The sequence below is a fragment of the Rhamphochromis sp. 'chilingali' genome (genome assembly GCF_963969265.1).
Source record: "Rhamphochromis sp. 'chilingali' genome assembly, chromosome: 21".
Classification (NCBI taxonomy): domain Eukaryota; kingdom Metazoa; phylum Chordata; class Actinopteri; order Cichliformes; family Cichlidae; genus Rhamphochromis; species Rhamphochromis sp. 'chilingali'.
In genome coordinates, this window is record NC_137949.1 from 10,813,819 (window position 1) to 10,832,441 (window position 18,623).

Below are 18,623 nucleotides of genomic sequence, written 5' to 3' on the forward strand. Positions count from 1 at the left end.
AAAGCTTCTTCCTCTGGTTTTTGTGACTCATTCTTGCAGCCGTCTTGTTCTAAACTAAGATCTCCAGTAAACATGAATGAACTGGTTCATTTTATGCACAGCATGTGTCTCATTAGAAGACAGGCCGGCCCCCATCAGAACGAGGGAAGCCATCGTTGCGATCGGTTAAAGGAACACGTTCAGCTTCTCTCTATGGACATGATAACCTACTGCAGGTGTGACACTGGACTGTATGTATTTGAAAGAAATGAAGCTAAAACAGATTCATTATGTTCAATTCTTTTAAAAAACGACTCATTTTTCTTTGAGGCCGATATTTCTCCAGATCATGATTCAGTGGATGAAGCTCGTGACGTGTCAGTCTGGAGCTCATAATCTTATCACGAGGAGGGCCAAGAGGTGTGTCCAGGGTTCAAGTGTCTCATGAATATAGTCTGGCTTTGAATGCCCACGATGAGACCTGCCACACAGGATGATAGAGGACTGTAACAGCTGTGTGCGTCGAGATTGTAGGAAACAGCCAATGGAAATGTCTTTCAAAAGGACTCTTTTTGTATTCCTCATTAGCAGACTGTCTTTGACACCAGTGACACCGAAGTCAAGCCCGGTGTGACGGTGAGCGCGAGGCCAGCGGTAATCAAAAATGACAAATGTGACTCTCCAATCTGGGGCCAAACTCCTGCGTAACCCCTCTGAATGGATGATAGGCTGGACTCGCCCTCCCAGCGGACCAGTCAGGAAGCAGAGGCTGCTGCACAAATGTGATGTCAGTTAAAGTCAGCGTGGGGCCTGTTAATGCTTCTCGTGATTATAATTCAGCACGAAGCCTGACAGCAGTCGCAGTTTTCTCTGCTTTTTTAAACTATCGCCTGAAAGTTAGACTCTCGCGTTTGAGGCGTTCGTGCTCGCTCGACTTTTAACAGAGTTTCTGGTAAACTGACACGTGCTAAATATAGACTCGTGAATCAGCTCTTATGTCTTCGGCAGATTAGGAGCTCAGAGTAACGCGAAATTGCCAGTTTTAGAAAACATTAAACAATCATGATTTCAAGGCTTTTCCACAGCTGAGCCCGACATCCTGCTTTACAATTTCTCACCTTGTGAGAAAACTATGTGAGATCCTTGTTTCCTGTAATAATAAAGGACAAACAAATATTCCAAAATCTTCTGTTCATTTAAATGTTTTCAGACGATCACATTATAGCAGGCACCAACCTTGGTGTCCATACTGAGGTGCGTGTGGTCCGTAAGGGCCCGCGGGGCCACCCTGGGAGTACGGACCCACTCCAGAGTAGAGGGGGCCCCCTGGCGATGGGTGGGGGGACATGGGAGGTCCGGTCTGTGGAGAAGCAAACTGAGAGGCAGCCTGGTTCCTCTGCATGTTGAACCCTGAAACACAAAAACAGGCATGAAAGCAGCAGATACCAGCGGAGGATTTGTCTGAAGCGGTTGTGTAAGTCAACAAAGTGGGACATTTATTCAATTTCCTCGTGTAAAAAGAGCCGTGTTCTGATAACGACCCTAATCTTTTACCTCAGCGCTGGCTCCTGTTACTCGCAGATACACTTTGTGGAGTAATACGGCGCGGTCCAGGTGTTAGACGGCGCATAAAGAAAGCGGCAGGCTGACACAGGCTCGCTCGCTCAGAGAATTTTAGCACGGGCAGAAGCAGAGGGTCAAGTGTACGCATGTTCTGAAAGACGCACGCAGCCCAGTCTGTGCGCAGGGTTGAAAAAAGCCAACCGTTTGCTCGACTCTTCACAGAATAGCCGGCGATTTGACCGCAGCTACTATGTTTTTCTAAACCGTTTTGTCAATAGATGTGTCAGAGCCTCTCAGGCCCAAACTCGCCCGCACCATTCAAATTGACATTTGGAGAGATCCTCGCCTGGGCTTCGCTCTTTCAAGCTGCGCCGTTGGTTTTTAAACCCACAGAAAGGTCTCCCGATCCACCGCGAATGCGGAAAGGTCGCCGGGCGGCCATTCAGAGAAAAGAGAGGTTGCGTGGGTGTGGAAACGAGCGCGTGCGGTAGGGGGATTGCAGATTAGGGCGTAAATGGATCGGGCCCGCTCGACTGTAAACTGTGATAGCGATCCGCTTTGCTGAATGGGCGCCGACTCTTTAGCGAGTTTGGGGTTTAGGGAAAAACGATAGAGTTGGAAAAGTGCAAGTTGACACTTGTTTAATTCCTTGTTTCTGCTAAGAGAGCATGAGAAAATATGAGGAGAGGGAGATGGAAGTTTCACTGCATGATGGCTGTGTGCGCACACACACATGTGTTTGTGTTTCTCGGTGTGTGGGGGAGATAACAGAGAAAGAGAGCAATAAAAGTGTGTGTGTGTGTGTGCAGCGAAGAGATGAAGGCCAAGACAGAAAGAGAGGCAGTGAGAGAGAAAGTGTGTGTGGGAGGAAAGACAGTGTAACAGAGGGAAAGAGCGATCGGGGCCTGAAAGTGCTTAGGCTGCGAGTGCTGGGTTTAAGGAGCGAGGACATTATTGTAATGTTTTGCTTCCATTAGGGTAAGGGGATTCTGGGAGAGCAGGAGAAAAATACAGTGTGTAATACCGCACTTTAAATTGCCTGGAAAATGGATGGGGAGAGGAACATTGTGCAGACAGTGCTAAAAGCAAATAACACATTCAAGGATTTTTCTGTCTCTCTGCTTCGTTCGCTCTCCACACTCACACACAAACACACAACACGCACACAAACCTTTCTCTCTTTCGGGCAAAGTGAATAAAGCTCTCAGCCGGACAACAACAGGCGAGCGGCGGAGCACGCGAGAGAAAGCGGGGGGGAAAAGGGACATTCAGCGGATTTATGGAAATGAAGAGTGGAGAGAGGCTCTTAGGGAGGCAGCCACTTGAGCAAAGTGGGGCGTGCGTGTAGAGGAGGACGAGGGGGGGCGGTGGGAGGTTTAATCCTAGCTAGGGAAACAGCAAAAACAACAGCCAACCCTGTTAACCTCGCCGTGTTTTCCTGGACTGGGCTGGGGAGGGCGTGAGGTTTACAGGCATTAGAGAGCAGCACTAAATTTCCGATTTGATTTCATCATGTTGGGAAATAACCTTTTACAGTGCCGCTCCCGCTCTCTCCGTCTTCATCTATCCACTCCCTCTGTCTCTCTGTGATGTTAACTGCTCTTTGGTGGGTGATAGAGAGGGAGCATCGCAGTAATTCCATTAAGGTTGCATCCCACTCTTTCAGGGGTTTTTCAGTGTTGTGTGGATGCAGATTTTTTTTCACATGAGCAATTTTGCTGTTTTTAGTAATAGTTGAGAAGTGGCCATAATTGCTGGAAACAATTTTGCAGTTTGGCCAACACATGTGGCTTGCGGGTGAGCGTTCGTGTTACGAGCCTTTGGCAGCGAGTCGGGGCCAAAGCTGAAGTGGCTCCATCGGCAGAGCGCACGCTCGGGTCTGAATGAAAGACTTATCTCAATGTTTACTGTGACATTTTTACACAACCGCAATTTTACCATAAGAGTGAAGTTAAAACATGTTGCTGCGTGTGTGTAAACTACATGAAGTGCAGAATATTTTAAACATATACAAACAAGTGTTTGTTGTTTTATTTGCATATAATATTAAAAACCTGATAAACCAGCAGGGACTAGAAAGAGGAACATGAAGGTTTCCTCCCACATTATCTTCTCTTCACTGGCTCCCTGTCAAATCCAGATTTCTTCTTAAATAATCACGACATAAAGACCTCGGTGTTTCGTATCGTCACTCTCACACTGCAGGCTCACTTGTTGTTTCTGGAGTATTCAAGGCCACGCCCACACTAAGCGTTTTTGGTCAAGGAAAACTGAGCTCTTTGAAAACGCTCTCCAAAGCGGATACATTTGAAAACGCCGTTTTCTTGTTGCAGTGTGGACAGCGTAACCGCAGGCTTTTGGAATCGATGACACATTTTAGTCATGTGATGCAGACATGTGACCAATTAAACTAAGACAGCGGAGGGCGTTATACAGCAGCTGTTTGACAGCCCTATTAAAGACTAATATCAGTCTGTACATGCTCCACAGAGCTTTTCTTCAAATTCTTTAATTCTCACTCGCTTTTGCAACTTTGTACTTTTGTGTTACTCGCAGCAACAACTCCACCTCATTGTGAGTCCGTTTAAAAAACTCAGTGGAAAGTAAATAAGTGGCAGACAGAAATGAGGCAGGTCGAATCTGGAACGTAAGTGTTTTCGACCGTTTCAATGTGGACGCACAACTCTGTGAAAACGACTGAAAACGACAGTGTGGACGCGGTTTTCAGAGGAAACGCCGTTTTCAAATGTATCCGGATTAGTGTAGACATAGCCTAACAGTAGAATGGGAGGCGGAGCCTTCAGCTTTCAGGCCCCTCCCAGTTTGGACAGTTGGCCCTGTTCACATTTGTCTTAGCTGATACCATCCTATGCATCCACTGGGTTGTCGCCTATCATAGAAGGTTAAGGCAGTATTTAATAAGCTTGAGCCAGCCTACTGTGCTCAGTGCCTGCAAGCTGCTTTGCAAACCACCTTAGTGTCGTGCAGCGTGATGCTTGTTGTCACGGATGCCTGCTCAGGTCTGGAGGTCTTCCTGCTGCTCTACCTGCCTACAGCTTCTCAGTTATGCCCATGGAAGAGCGACGAGGTCTCCTAGAACAGAACCACAAATCACTGCTGAAGGAATGATCTTCTTAGAGAGAAGCACTCACTATTGTGGCGAGTGGGAAATTCCCACAGTTCTTTCTCTGTCTTTGTCTTTCTTTGTAGCTGTGTCAAATGACTTGTTTACATCTCTTTGCTAACATCTTAAACTCCAAGTCTTCATATTTCCTAAGAAAATCTTTCATTACAGTCGCTGGTTTCGTCCGTGGTGCACTAAGATATCGTTTTGGTCTTCTGTTTGTTACGGCCTCTAATCCTCCTGCACCGCTCGCCTGTGTTTCATGTAAAGAAAGAAATTATTTCTATTTCATCGTCCGCTTTGTAAGTATACAAGCTCTTCATCTGAGCCTGATGCACAATGTGGATTTTCTGTAATATATATTTCTGTACTGTACAGAGCATGTGTGCTAGCCACTAAATGTTTCTGTAAAACATCCTTAAACATTGGGTAAAACAACGATTCCAGTCCTTTAACTTAAGCCTGGGGTAGCTGTGCCCCTGGTAGGCTGACTTACGGGCTAACACACACAGACATACCTCTCTCCTGAGCCATAGGTGAGCGTGTGATTGGCAGGTGACCTCCATCGGGTCCGTTTCCAGAGCTCTGCGGGGCCATGGCTGAACCTGCGGACATGGATGTGACATCTTTGACGTTGTTGTTTTAAGAAAAGCTTTGACATTCAAAGAAAATGTTTAGTGTCATTTAAATTCCGCTTTCTGCACAAAAACTGAAGGAAACAGAAACGGATTCATATTTGTTTTCTGTCTGCTTCAAAAGCGATGCAACAATTAAGCCCCGAAGGTCCGCTTTTGTCTCAGACGGACAAAGTTCTCAAAAAGTTTTCTCCCGCTTGATTGACGAATAAAAAAAGGAAAACAATAAGGGCTGCGTATCAAGCTGAAGGTTATTTTTTGACTGCCTTTGTTTCTTGAGCAGCGATTGATCGAGTCAGAGGGTCTGATGCCAAATTTAGCCTTTGCAGACGCACAGCGGGCTCAGCACAATTACTACACATGAAGCTGTTTGTGATTCACTATCAGCTAAATGACAAATGCACTTCCAGGAGACATATCAAGTCATTGGACCCCGTGCCACTTCCTTGTGTAAGCATTAAAGCTGCAGCGATCCCCTATAGAAAACCGGAACCATTCCAGGAGCATCGATCAGGTGGTTGTGCGGGTCTTTGGGCTGCGCCTGTTCCATTGAAATCCAATAGCGAGTTGAGGGTCTGATTAGGACAATGGCAGACAGAGACTACGGCGGATTGATTTGGCCCAGAGGAAGGAGAGAGATGGCAAATTAACCTTTTATCTTCGAATTCAGGCTGGCGACGATGACGGGGAGAAAGGCGAGGGAAACTCGCCGCTTCTGTCTTTCTGTGGATACGATGTGCAGCGAGTGACAGGCAGCGAGTGCAATCATGAGGGAAACATATGTTCTGTGATGACTATCGGTGCGTGTTTTCAAGATTACAGAGTACGGGCTGACCCGTCTCAGTGGGAATATATGAAGAAACTAAGTGTTTCCTCAGGATGACACATGATGAAGTACAAACAATTCTGTCGCTGCTCCCGAAAACTCACATTGAATATAAATCCCTTATTATAGAGGAAACACTTCCCATTATTCAATCACTCAGTAGAAAAGTGCTCTTTCCACAAGTGTGTGTGTGTGTGTGTGTGTGTGTGTGTGTGTGTGTGTGTGTGTGTGTGTGTGTTATATGTCTGTCCATAGCTGCGGTAATACATGACTGGAGGTGACACTCTCTCCACATAAACAAACCCAATTAAGTCAACATAATTGCTTTGCATAAAAATACATAAACAACATTTCCATCCAACCCCCGCCTACACACACACACACACACACACACACAGACACACACACACACACACACACACAGACACACACACACACACACACACAGAAATACTTCCACAAACAAGTGTAAATAAACAGAGTGAAGTGCACAAAGACATGCACGTGAGTGCACAAAGCCACATAGGGTACGCAGCGAAACGTTCGCGCACACTCGCACACAAAGACCCCCTGCCTCACGCATGAATAGATCCAGCGGCGCTGCTTCAAAGAGAGAATATTCGATTAGTTAGTCTGTCACCGTGTTGCAGGAGAGAGGGGGAAAAGTTAGCACGCGAGTGTTGAGGCGACTCGGAGATAACGCTAAAAACACCAGCTGCACGCTTTTATGTGCCGGCAGAAAAAGACAGTGTAGAAACACTCGATCCATTCACAGCTAAATGTACGCAAAAGTCATTATGTGCAATATTACAGCAGCAGCACTTGTAACAGTCTAATAACAGGATGCTGTCATAATCTAAGTGCATCTAACAACAACGTTTCTCTGTACAGCAACTCGACCGCCATCATCTCACAGTGATTCATACGGCTCAATAAATCACTGCCTATTGTATTTATATAGTGGTTGGAATAAAGGGAGTGCAGATAGAGCAGACTGCATGTTCTACTCTCCGTGTGCATCAGTGTACAGTTTATGTAGTAACGTGAAGGGTCACTGCAGGTTAGAGCCGGAGGAGCATGTTCAGCTGCAGTTCTGGTTTCCTCGCTTTAGATTGGCTGGTGGGGAAGACGAGGTAGTCAGCAGGAGTTTAGTGAACCCCTAAACTACGGAAGTCGACCCAACGATGGAGGCCGGCCTCGCTGTGTGTGTAGGGATGCATGCCAGGCACCAGCTTTGCTGTCAGCCTCTGTTTGTTTGGATGGCAGAGCCTGTGTGTGTGTGTGTGTGTGTGTGTGTGTGTGTGTGTGTGTGTGTGTGTGTGTGTGTGTGTGCACCACTACCAAGGTAGACCCAGGGAACGCTGCCCTGCATGCTCCACTACTCTCTCCACATACTCATGTAAACTGTCACCAGAGATAAATTAATGCGAAGACAAATGTGTGCGTGAGAGAGGAAGACCGAAAAATAAAAGAAGATTATCGACAAAAGCAAACTGCTGAACACGAGGCCTCAGCTCCGCCCGCTCTGCAGCAAAGACTAAACTTTGTGCACTTTATAATTATTTCACTACCAATTAATGTCCAAACAAAGCTCCTCTCGTCTCTTCTCACATTTTTTCCCCCCTCTTCCCCTCCTGTCTCGGCTCTCGTCTCTCCCCTCCTCACCATCATTTTTAACAAGGTGCCATTAAATAATTACGTCCAAATAAAACAAACAGGCGCCACGGCGAGTCCTGGCACTTTTAATCCACGCCATTAATAATTCATATGCTCAATCTTTGACGTGCAGCTCTTCCCCGTGTGCTGCCGAGAGACGGAAGAGAAAGCTAAATGTCAGCAGGAGCTCAAAGTATAGCTTCTCCGTGTCCGCAGTCTTCCAGCTGTGGATGAAAATGTAAAACGAATGAAACGATGAAGAAATGATGCCGAGTTCAGGCGATCCTGGTACACGTGTGTGTGATTTAACAACGTTGTTTCCTCTTCGGTGGGAGAGACGGTGATTTTGAAGAAGAGCAGAATTCATGTGTTCATCTGCATGTGCTCCAACAGTCTGGATGTTTCTGGTGCAGGAATATCTCTGCTCTCATCCTCCACTTTCACCCACTCATCTGCAAATTACACTCTCACAAAGAAATCAGCTCCAATGAATAAAAAAAGGCTTGTTTATCAAATCCATGCATATTCCCTTTAAAGGTTGAGAGTATCAAAGATGGATCGGGCTCTTATTTTTAATTCTCTGTACTTTAATTCTTTTAGACTCTTCTTTGATTGCTGCCTTCAAACACGACTCATTCATAAGAGATCTGACTGCACCTGTGCCACTGTTTGTCTTTAACTCTGACCCTCGGGGCTTTAAGGACTTCACGCCGATTGTGCCGACGGAGAAAACACTGAACCTGCGGCAGGAAGAACCAGGAGATCTCTAACACGGGAATGCTCTTTGGAATGCGGCGGAAAAGTCGAATAACTGTAATTTCCTTTTTCTGTAAAAAGCCACTTAGCAAACACATCCATTTTTGACTCTTTCCTCATGATACAAGGCAGCCGAGCCAAGAGTAATGGGAGTTCAGTGCGTTTTTGGAGATAATGCTCCTCGCTAAAACCCAATCCACGTTTTAAATTTCTCTTCCACGAGGACTGTTGAGGCAACCCCGAGTCTCCTTTGAAGAGAGGGAGTGTGGTCTTTGAAGCTTTTTTCATCAGGGTTTCAAACACAAATGCTGCTGAAGTTCAAAGCTGAGGGAGAGCACTTGTGGCCATATTTCTGTTTTGTTTTCAGGGCCCTGGAAATATAAAGCTTAGGAGTTATTCTGCATGTGTGTGCGTGCGTGCTAATGAAGTCAACCTGAGATTCAATGAAAAAGCTTTTAATAATTGCCAGAGAAAGAGCCGGTGCATTAGCAGACGTGTGTGCACGCTTGCACGTATCAGCCACGACATTAAAACTGTGTAATACTAAAAGGAAGGAGCTCAGACCTGCAGCACCTTTGAGGTGGGGGTTACTGGTGTAGATCGGACTTGTGCACATCCTGCAAACGCTCGAGTGGATTGGGAGCTGAGTCAATAGCTTGGGCTTTTTGCCATCCATCTCCATCTGGGGGTGGGGGGATGGGGGGGTGCTGCTTGGCCTGCTACAATTTTAAGGTGCACGTGTCAGAGAAGCACCCGCCGAGTGGCACTGAGACCATGACTGTTATTCACCGCTGGTGGATTTGAGGTTGTGGCCGCTCGGTGCGTGAACACACACAAACACACACAAACGTCCAAACTGTTTCTTACAAATAGCCGACCCCCGGAGCAACGAGGGCTATTTTTGCTAAAGTGAGGTAACTGTGTTGAGCACTAATAGACTGACACAGAATACAGAGAAACGGCTGCTTCAGCACCATCTCTTAATACAACCCTCAGGCTATAAATGCACACACACCTGCACCGCCCTGCAAACACACACACACCCAGGTAATATCCCCTATTTGCCGTGTCTTTAGGGGAAAGAGGCAGATAAACAGCGGGCTCCAATAATGGTGGTTTAGATCTCAATGGGTGCGAGTCAATGCCTCTCCGAGCCGGGGGCTAATGTCAGTTAACACTCCCTGTAGGGGACAAACGCAGGCCTGCAGTGGCTCGCAAAACAAGCCCTCTCCCAAGATCCTCATTACTTCCAACGCTGAGCAGCAACTGTAAGTAAAGCAAAAGTGCAGCTTAAGCTAAAAACATAGCGAGCGGGATGCGGGGGGAGAGAGAGCGCGAAGGAGTGGAGAGAAAGCAAGAAAATAGGTGTTGGGGAGGGAAAATAATTGCACACTGTGCTCCGGTTAGGGTTTTCCAGTCGGACAGAGTTAGAATGGGATTTCTCTAAATGGCTAACGCAGCAAGCAGGTGCTGTTTTTCCCGTTTTGGCCGACGCTGTGCTTTGTGAATATAATGCTTGCAGGGAGCGCGTTTAGCCGTTTCACTGCGAACACGAGCAGCCTTCAGGACGACAACAGGCAGATAGGGAATAGTTGGCTAGATGGCAGCGGTTGTGCTGCTAGTGGTGATGGATGAAGAAGAATAAAAGGAGGACAAATTCAGAGAGAAAGAGCTGGAGGAGAGATGTGGAGAAATAAGAGAGAGGAACCGAGGCAGAAATAAGGATGGAAAATTCAGCCTTGTTCCTCGGTGGGAGTCCTGTACCACAGCAGCGCTCTGAGCCAAGAAAGCAGAGACAAACAGAGCTGGGGAGGAAAGGGTGGGGACGAGGGAACGCGAGACACAAGAGGGAACATGAGAGAAGGCGAGCACGATGAAAATAATGAGAGAAAGAGAGAGGGACAGGGACAGCCAGCGGCGGTGTTCCCACCACGCAGCCTCTCAGGGAGTGGTGTGACTGGAAAAGTTGCCCAGCAAAACACACTTGCACAAAAACTCGCCCCCACCCTTTTGCCCATGCTTTCTTCTAATAACGTGCACCACAAGCAGAGGGGAAATCGAGCTATGGCTGAGCACCCCTGCAGAGCCTGCTCTGGGCTCATGGTTTGCAGCTTTTTGGGGAAGTCATTTAACCGCACGTCCACCTTTTTGCATGCAAGTAAGCGCTCAGGTACCTTTGGGGCATCGCTGCTTAACCTCTGACCCCAGAACAGGGAAAAAAAAAACAACCATCTGTGGTCACTGCCATAATTACAGATATAAAAAAATAACCACAGACTAGGCCGCGCGATGATGTAAAGGCAGGAGTGGATATAAAGCATTTTTCAGGAGATTCACATATGAAAGGACGCTCGAGGTAACATACTGGACAGATCTGGCCTTCCCTCTGTCTATCCCCCCTTCCCCTCTCGCCTCCCCTCGCCCTGACCTCTCTGTCCTTTTCTGGGCCCCGGAAGCTCTTGAAGCGAAGCGCAGATAAACAGCTTAAACTCTCCTGAGCGCTCGCCCGCAAGCTCCAATCACCTTATTAGAAGAAAATAAAAACTTGGAGGGGCTGAGGAGAGATGGAAGAGGGAGGAGGGAGAGCAGGCAGACACTGTTAGCGGGACCTCGGAGGACCTCGGTGGAAGCACAAAGAGTATTTGTGATTTTGTGCAGCAGACAGAGCGAGCCGGCCTGTGCAGGAGTGTGGATGTGCTCTGTGTCAATTAGTAGCTGCACAAAGTGAAAAATATTGCAGTTTGGCCTTCAAAAGCAGCCGGGCACACAGACACAGTGTGCATACTTACAGCCACTGTAGTTTTTTTGCATCACTTTTTTTCCAACAATTATCCCAACAAGACAAAGCTTTAATAACACATCATCACCTTCTTTTTCAGCAGCATGAAAGATTCATCCAAAGTTTCTCTGACACCTGAATGAATTATTAGAGGTGCACATTCACTGCAGAATACAAGACCTTCAGAGTTACTGTGAGGGATTCATCGGAGCAGACCCTCTCGGTTCTGTGAGGTTTTGCTATTTTGTGGCGGATTTAAAAGGTCAGGCCTGTCTGAACATTTTCTGGAACACGGTGACCTGACAATCTTCTGCCGGGCATCTTTTGGTTTCAATCTGTGGAGGCCTCAAGGACAGAGTGTGGGGAAGGAATAATAAACGTGCGTGCTGAAACATATGTGCTCATCTCTGATCACCTACAGTGGATATCAAATATTTCTATGTCAGATTCTGTGTTGCCTCTTCAGTGATCTTACTAAAGAAGACAGCCACACATTTACATCCCCAACTCCAAGGTAACAGCTGCATCTCTGACACATCTGGAAATGCTCCATCAGTGCTAAAAGGTAGATACAGATTTTAGAGCAACATCTGCTTCATCCAGACATCTTTCAGGGAGGCCCTTCATATTTCAGCAGGATGATGCTAAACCTCCAGAACATCTGCAGCATCGTGAAACCAAAACCAGACAAAGAAGATCCAGGAAGCCTGAGCAGCTCGAATCCCACATCAGACAATGGGACAACATTCCTCTGTTAAAGTGCAGCAGCTGCTCTCCTCTGTCACAGACTGTAGGAAGCTGCAGACCTTTACAGACATGCTGTTGCCATCAAATTCATATTTTCTTAATATAGTTCATTTTTGCACTTTAATGCATCCTGGGGATTTTGCATTTTATAGTGTTGCAGCTTTTTTGGAATTGAGGTTGTACACCAGGGGTCCCCAATCCCAGTCCACGAGGGCCGGTGTCCCTGCAGGTTTTAGATCTCATCCTGGGTCAACACACCTGAATCACATGATTAGTTCATCATCAGGCCTCTGGAGAACTGAAGACATGTTGAGGAGGTAATTTATCCATGTAAATCCGCTGTGTTGGATCAAGGAACATCTAACACCTGCAGGGACACCGGCCCTCGTGGACTGGGATTGGGGACCCCTGGTGTACACACATGATTTTTACAGTCTCCTTCCAATCAGGTCCAAAGGCAGAAGAACAGTGTATTGTTTGCATATGTGGTGATTGAAGAAATGTTCCCTTCCCTTCACTCACTGTCTGCACACCAAAGGAAAGCAAAGAGGAATCGGGGCTGTGTTTGTGTGAAGTTTGATACGTATCAGATGCAGTCTGGTAATGAACATGTCTTCAGCTCGTTGTTTGGGAAACACGACAGTCAGCCTCATCCTGACAGGAAGTGACGCCACACTGACAGGCTGCCAACCTGGAGACAACCTGTCACACCAACCTGTGCATGCACACAAGCCTAAAAGCAGCCGCTGCGTTACCCACAACTCGAAATCTGCAGCAAATGCAAGTTTTTAGAGCTTTAAACATGCACATAAACGATGCAGCATGTCTGATGGATTCTGGGGCTGCTGGGGTTTTATTAACATAGAGACTAGTCAGCGAGCTTTTTAAAAACTCTGCTCTTCTACTGGATGAACTCGGCTCTCCTTCCCACAGCTAAGAGTCAGCTTTGGAAGCTTTAACACTGGCGTTCCCATTCCGCCACACCATCCATCCGGATGAGAGAAAAATGTCTGCCCGCCTCGTCCCCAAAGTCTCATATAGGGAGAAAAATATTCTGAAGATGCTCTGAATTGCTTCTGAGACACTGGGAGCAAGGAGATGTGTGTGTGTGTGTGTGCATACAAGGTAGAGGAAGAGGAGGTGGAGGTTGGCGGTTGAGCAATGTGATTTCTGCTTGACTGTCACAAATCTAGCGCAACAGGAAAATCAATTTATCCCTGTGTGTGCCTTTTTGGCTCCGGGAGAGAATCCAAATAGCAAGGCGAGGCCCGGATAATGTTACAGTGTATTGGATTTGCTTCATGGAGAGACAGCGAGAGGGAGAGAGGGAGAGAGAGGACAAAGAACAGGAGAAGCGAGGAGACGAGGGAATCACAGGCGTGCTGCGGAGCTTCGACAAGATAGATTTGTGCAAGTGTATGGGTGTATGATAGGCTGGCAATCTGTCAGTCTCCACCTCTTTTAACCCCGACTCCTTCTTATTTTCTCTCACACACACACGCGTGTGCAGATGACACCGTCAGTCATCCGAGCGAGCGTATATACAGAGGTGATTTATGTGTTCAACAATATATGTAAAGTCAAACCATGAAATCAAGTTTTTATAGGTATTCGTGTTCTTATGTGCAGCTGTGCGCGCTCACTCCGGTGTTATTCTGCTGGTGTGTGTGTTTGGCAGCCAGGTGAAAGGATGACATAATGAAGTTGCTCTCCTCCGACCGTTGTCAGGGGTAACGTGTGTGCTCATCCATGTGACGTGTCGCATCAGTCCACCGAGTGGGGCCGACAGGTGACAAATAAACACGGGGCACACGCACATGCATGTGTGCATGCGCGCACGCACACTTGAACCTACTTTTTTATATTTTTGTGAATAACTGCACACATTATATAGACCACGTAGAAAGATGAGTGTATTCCAGACCTGCATTCTTCCTAATGGCCAGCAGCTGGCGTCAGCACAAGTCCAGCTGTTTGGCTGCTTTTACGCCTTACTCGCTGCAACATGTCGCTAATTTCAGTCAGAAAGAGAGCTGATCTCATTCTGTCTGCAGTAATCTGTATTTGATTGTGTTGGGACGTCACACAGCAGAGAGCAGGGTCATGATAGACGGAGCTGAGGATGTGCATCAGCTGACCATCAGCTGATCAGTAGGAACTATCAGCTGAGTCCCTGAGTCCTCCTTCCTGCAGTTTCAGATGTGACGACCAAAGTTCTCTCGTGTGATGTCAGGGTAGCTACGTCCACCTAGCATCATGACACAATGTGCTGACATATACAGCACGCCTGTAAATAATTTAATAGGACGAAACCATCAATGCCAGCAGCGCACACTGACGTCAGCCGAGGGATGCAATTTATAAGCGGCTGCGATGTTTCCGCTGACAGCGGCCCTAATGGAGCAGAATGGAGCAGAGCAACAAGTCATGTTGTGTTGTGACTTCTTGAGTGGAGCTGAAACTACTGCAGACAGGTTTTTCACACTAATTAAAGCGTTTATTAATGCTTGTGTTTTGTTGTTTTTTAAAGGGCACTACTTTGAATATTAAAGAGCACGATTTGATGGCACCGGAGCAACACTCTGGGAACAGCGCTCCCATCTCTCCTCGCTCCGAAATAAAGAGACAACGTTCGCTAAAACGTCCCAACTTGTGACAAAGTGTTAGAAAACCGGGCGTTGGTAATCAGATGTGTGCTAACCACATTAGTTCTCCCGTGTCTCTGCGAGGCTGGCTGCTCCTTGATCTAATCCGAACTGATTGTAGTACAGCCTCTAAAACACGCCAGATGTTGCTCACTGCTCCACGCTTTATCGCCATTTATTTGGCACAGGGAATATTTTTGAATATTTTCTTATTAATCACGTCCCAGCGATCGGTTTCGCTTCCCATCTTTGCCGCTTCACTCCGGATTCTCGTCATGATTCTTGGCACGCGCGCCTGGAAAACCACTGTCCCAGTTTTTCATTAGCGTCAATCACTCCGGTAAGCGGCTGTGAGGGGAACAGCAGGGGGAGGAGGAGGTGGCGGCGGGATCTCGCTCAAGACATTTCGCCCCGCCTCGTCAGAGTGACTGACGGGTCCGAGACATGCCGATGTGCCGGTCAGCCGCTCAGCTGTGAGGAGAGGAGGCGGAATGACAGCGAGGCCGCGCGCACGCTCGCGCGCCTGTTCCAGGCAAATCAAATCCACACTCTGTGTTTATCTAAATGGTTATGTGCTCCACTATGGCCTTGGGAGACAGACAGGCACACCGTGCATTGTCTGATAATCCTGTTGGTGCCTTGTTTAGCCTGCCATATCTCAGATAAGGCTACAAATCCGATGGGAGGTCCTCCACTACCAGTCGCTCTCAATTCATTAAGGCTCCGAGTGGATGGGAAATATCGCCCGGACGTGGATGTCGGATCCACAGGTGGAAGGAAGACGGACGTGATTAAAATTCCCCTGCCATGTAGGGACGCGTTTCTACAACGCTGTGATCAAAGACTTAACAAATGTCTAGTGTGCTAGGACAAAAACTGTGCAGGAAATGAACAGGACATATTCCTGTGCCATAATATTCCTCAGCACTGTGAATTATGAGTTCAAATGGGCCCGAGATATCAAAGTCTAGACGTGTGGGATTGATATTATTTAGTCTTCTGCTGCAGCTTCATCCCGACTTCTACCCGGCAGAATGAAAATTGATCTGGATGGATTACATGCCGAGTTGGAGACGAGGGGAAGAAAGAGATGCTATTAAACAAAGATGTTGGCAGATTTATGCGACGGGTTATCGGCGCCACTCTGAGAAAGAAAGGGGTGAAACTGCTCTTCAAACACCTGATAACCATCTTAAACGAAGACGCTGATTAGGTTCAAGTTTTTGATGCGAAAGCTTTATCCTCACCTCCAAATGGCACGCTGTTATTTGTGAAATCGCGGTTCCGCTTCGGGGTCAGTTTTCTACATGACCTTTTTAAAATCCTATTTAAAAACAAATGAAAACAGCAGCATCAATGTAAAGGTCAAGCAGAGAGGTGGGCGTGATGACTGGGATTTTCTCCAAGAAGCAACAAGTGCAGTGACGGAGCTGCTGTAAAGATGCTGCACAGAAAAAACTCAAACGGAAACATCTAAACACGATCCTAGCCACGCCCCAATCAGTGATGTCACAGCTGCTCGTCTTCATCAGCTGTCAAAGTGCGCATGGCCCGGGTCATGTTTTGACAGTTTTTTTTAATTTGCTTTCCAACAACAGCCTCGTTTGGTGGCACAAAGCAATTTCCCTTTAAGCTGTAAAGCAATTTTAGGAAATTTCCCAGGGAATCCAAGACGGAGGTACAAGATGTAAAACGCGGCGTAGCGTCTGCTTTCAGCTGCAAATCCTGTCAGTGACAGTTTTGTTTGTTTGCAGTGATTAAACTAATACAATTATCAACTCAAGTTGCACATTTCATCAAGACGAGATTAGATTATCAGGATACGGATGCGCGTACTTTCTGCTCTAATGGGAACCCTACCTGGTGCAGAGGTGTTGGCAGAGGGTCCGCTGGCAGGTGAGATGGGGCCCGAGCCCGAGCGGGACTGCTGGGACTGAGTGGAGCCGGCCGGAGAGCCGACAGGGGATGGAGAGGGCCCGCTCCTCTGGCTGGGGAGGTGGGGGGAGGCGTGAGGGGAGAAGGGGGACTGTCCCTGGTTACCGGTGCTTCCCTGCTCCCCTTGGCTACTGCTGCTGCTGCTGGAGGAGCCCCCAGCGCCAATGGCCGAGCCCAGGCCAGCCTCCCCGGTGGGGAGGTCGTCGATGGAGCCGGAAAGATCCTGGAACAGAAGAAAAGACTTCCAGTGAGTATTTACAAAGCTCGCTCGAGCATTTGATGAGAGCTGACGTGCAGCAGGTGGCAAATGTAAACGTAAGCTTCAGCAAGCGCAAAAGTTTCCACCTGCGTGTCAGAAACGCACAACTGTGCTGCGAAATCCTCCTTTACAACAAAAAGTTAACAATGCAACATATTTCACAGGATTTCATAAGGTGGCAGAGGTTAAAAGATTAAAGGTTTAGTTTGCGTGTGCACGAACAAGAGCTGGTGGCTTTTCTGGGAGCTACTTTATCCCTGAGAAAAAGTCACTGCAGTCTTAACGACGGCGGTTAACACGGCAGAGAAAAAAATCCCACAGAAGAAACCGCTACACCGGCTGCTGCGGTGAAAATGAATTGTAATGGGCTTTGGTTCAGACCAAGGGTGAGTTCATATTACAGTTTGCATTCCCTGTGGTGAGTAGAGCGAGTGTGTGTGTGTGCACTTAGCAGATACCCCCCCAAAACAATTCCAGGGAATCCCCGGGAATATCGCTGACAGGATCCTGACAACACAAAGGTGTGCAGGAAGCGGGAAGGACAGCAGACCGGGAGAGAAGGAAGTAGAGAGAAGACCGGATGTGATGTGAAGTGATGAGCTGTGATGGAATGTGATGGCTGCCACACACACTCGGAGGACGCCAGCTCTGTCCCAGCTGTAGATATCTGTGGGGGAAGTCACCTGAATGACCTCGGTTTTCTGGCTGGTGCCTGCTCGGAGAAGGGGAAGGGTGTACGCCAGCTGATCCTACCTGCAGCGCCCGGCCTGTTGACCAATGTACTCGTGAACCACCTGAGCCCTGCGTGCACAGCCACGCCTGTCACCGCACACAGACGGTGAATAAACCCAGATCTATGCCTACGAGCAGAGAGGCTGTCATATCTGACATGTTTGCTGTAATGTGGTCCATTCTACTTAAAGTGGCTTCAAATCATGTGAAAATGGTTCGGCGGTTCCAGTCGAGCCACTCGATGATTTTTAGGGGTTTGCTGTTTTTCACACCAGCACGCACCGTTTTGGAAGTTGTTAGGAAAGTTTTACAGCCTTCCTACTGACACTGGCGATGGTTAAGATGTGCTGACATGTTGACTGTGGAAAATCTAACACAAGGTGTTGAAACGGCACTTTCTCCTAGGCTAGTCATCAGCTCATTTGCACACGTATTTTCAGATTGTGTTCACTTAAAGAAAGCACGAAGCTTGTTTTTCTACATATGTCAGAGCGAACTCGAGAAACGTGGGCTGAAACCAGCACGCGTGCTTGGAGTTTATCTGCAGCAGAGGCTCTTTGTGTCACAGCGAAACGACTTTTTTCTCCTTCCTCTACCAGCGTGTAAAATCTCAAAAACTGAAAAAGGCGTCCCCCATCTCTCTCCATCCATCAAGCGTGGCTTAGCCTGTGGAACTGACAACCAAGTCAGTGTGGCAGTCTGTCCACGGCTGCTTGTTTTGGTTAATGCGATCTCGGCGCTGACACACAAAGCCTTTGTTTTCCATCATGCTGCTGCGAGTGCCCACCCGCTCTGCCAGCCTGCCAGTCTGTCGCCTGGCATTATCTACCCCCGCTCAACTGAGCACATGGGGCACTTGCTTTCCTCTCTCATGCTCTCTCTCCTTCCCTTTTCTTTTCCTCGCCCATGGTACCACTCTGTGTCCCGGCCAATCACGTCAGCCAGTGTTCTGAGCGCAGTGATGTAACGCGCCGCCTCCGCCAATGG

At 47.7% G+C, this 18,623-nt stretch overlaps 1 protein-coding gene across 8 annotated transcripts in view; it reads right to left on the reverse strand.

Moving 5' to 3' along the window:
* The window catches only part of LOC308389056 (AT-rich interactive domain-containing protein 1B-like), a 163,442-nt gene that overhangs the window by 34,040 nt on the left and 110,779 nt on the right, over positions 1 to 18,623 (reverse strand). For all 8 annotated transcript variants that reach the window (XM_080870186.1, XM_080870188.1, XM_080870190.1 and 5 more), the window contains exons 5-7: positions 16,571 to 16,868; positions 5,185 to 5,271; positions 1,216 to 1,389 (exon numbers count right to left, since the gene is read on the reverse strand). In XM_080870186.1, coding sequence (XP_080726312.1) covers positions 1,216 to 1,389; positions 5,185 to 5,271; positions 16,571 to 16,868 — 559 coding nt within the window. The remainder of the gene's footprint in view (positions 1 to 1,215; positions 1,390 to 5,184; positions 5,272 to 16,570; positions 16,869 to 18,623) is intronic.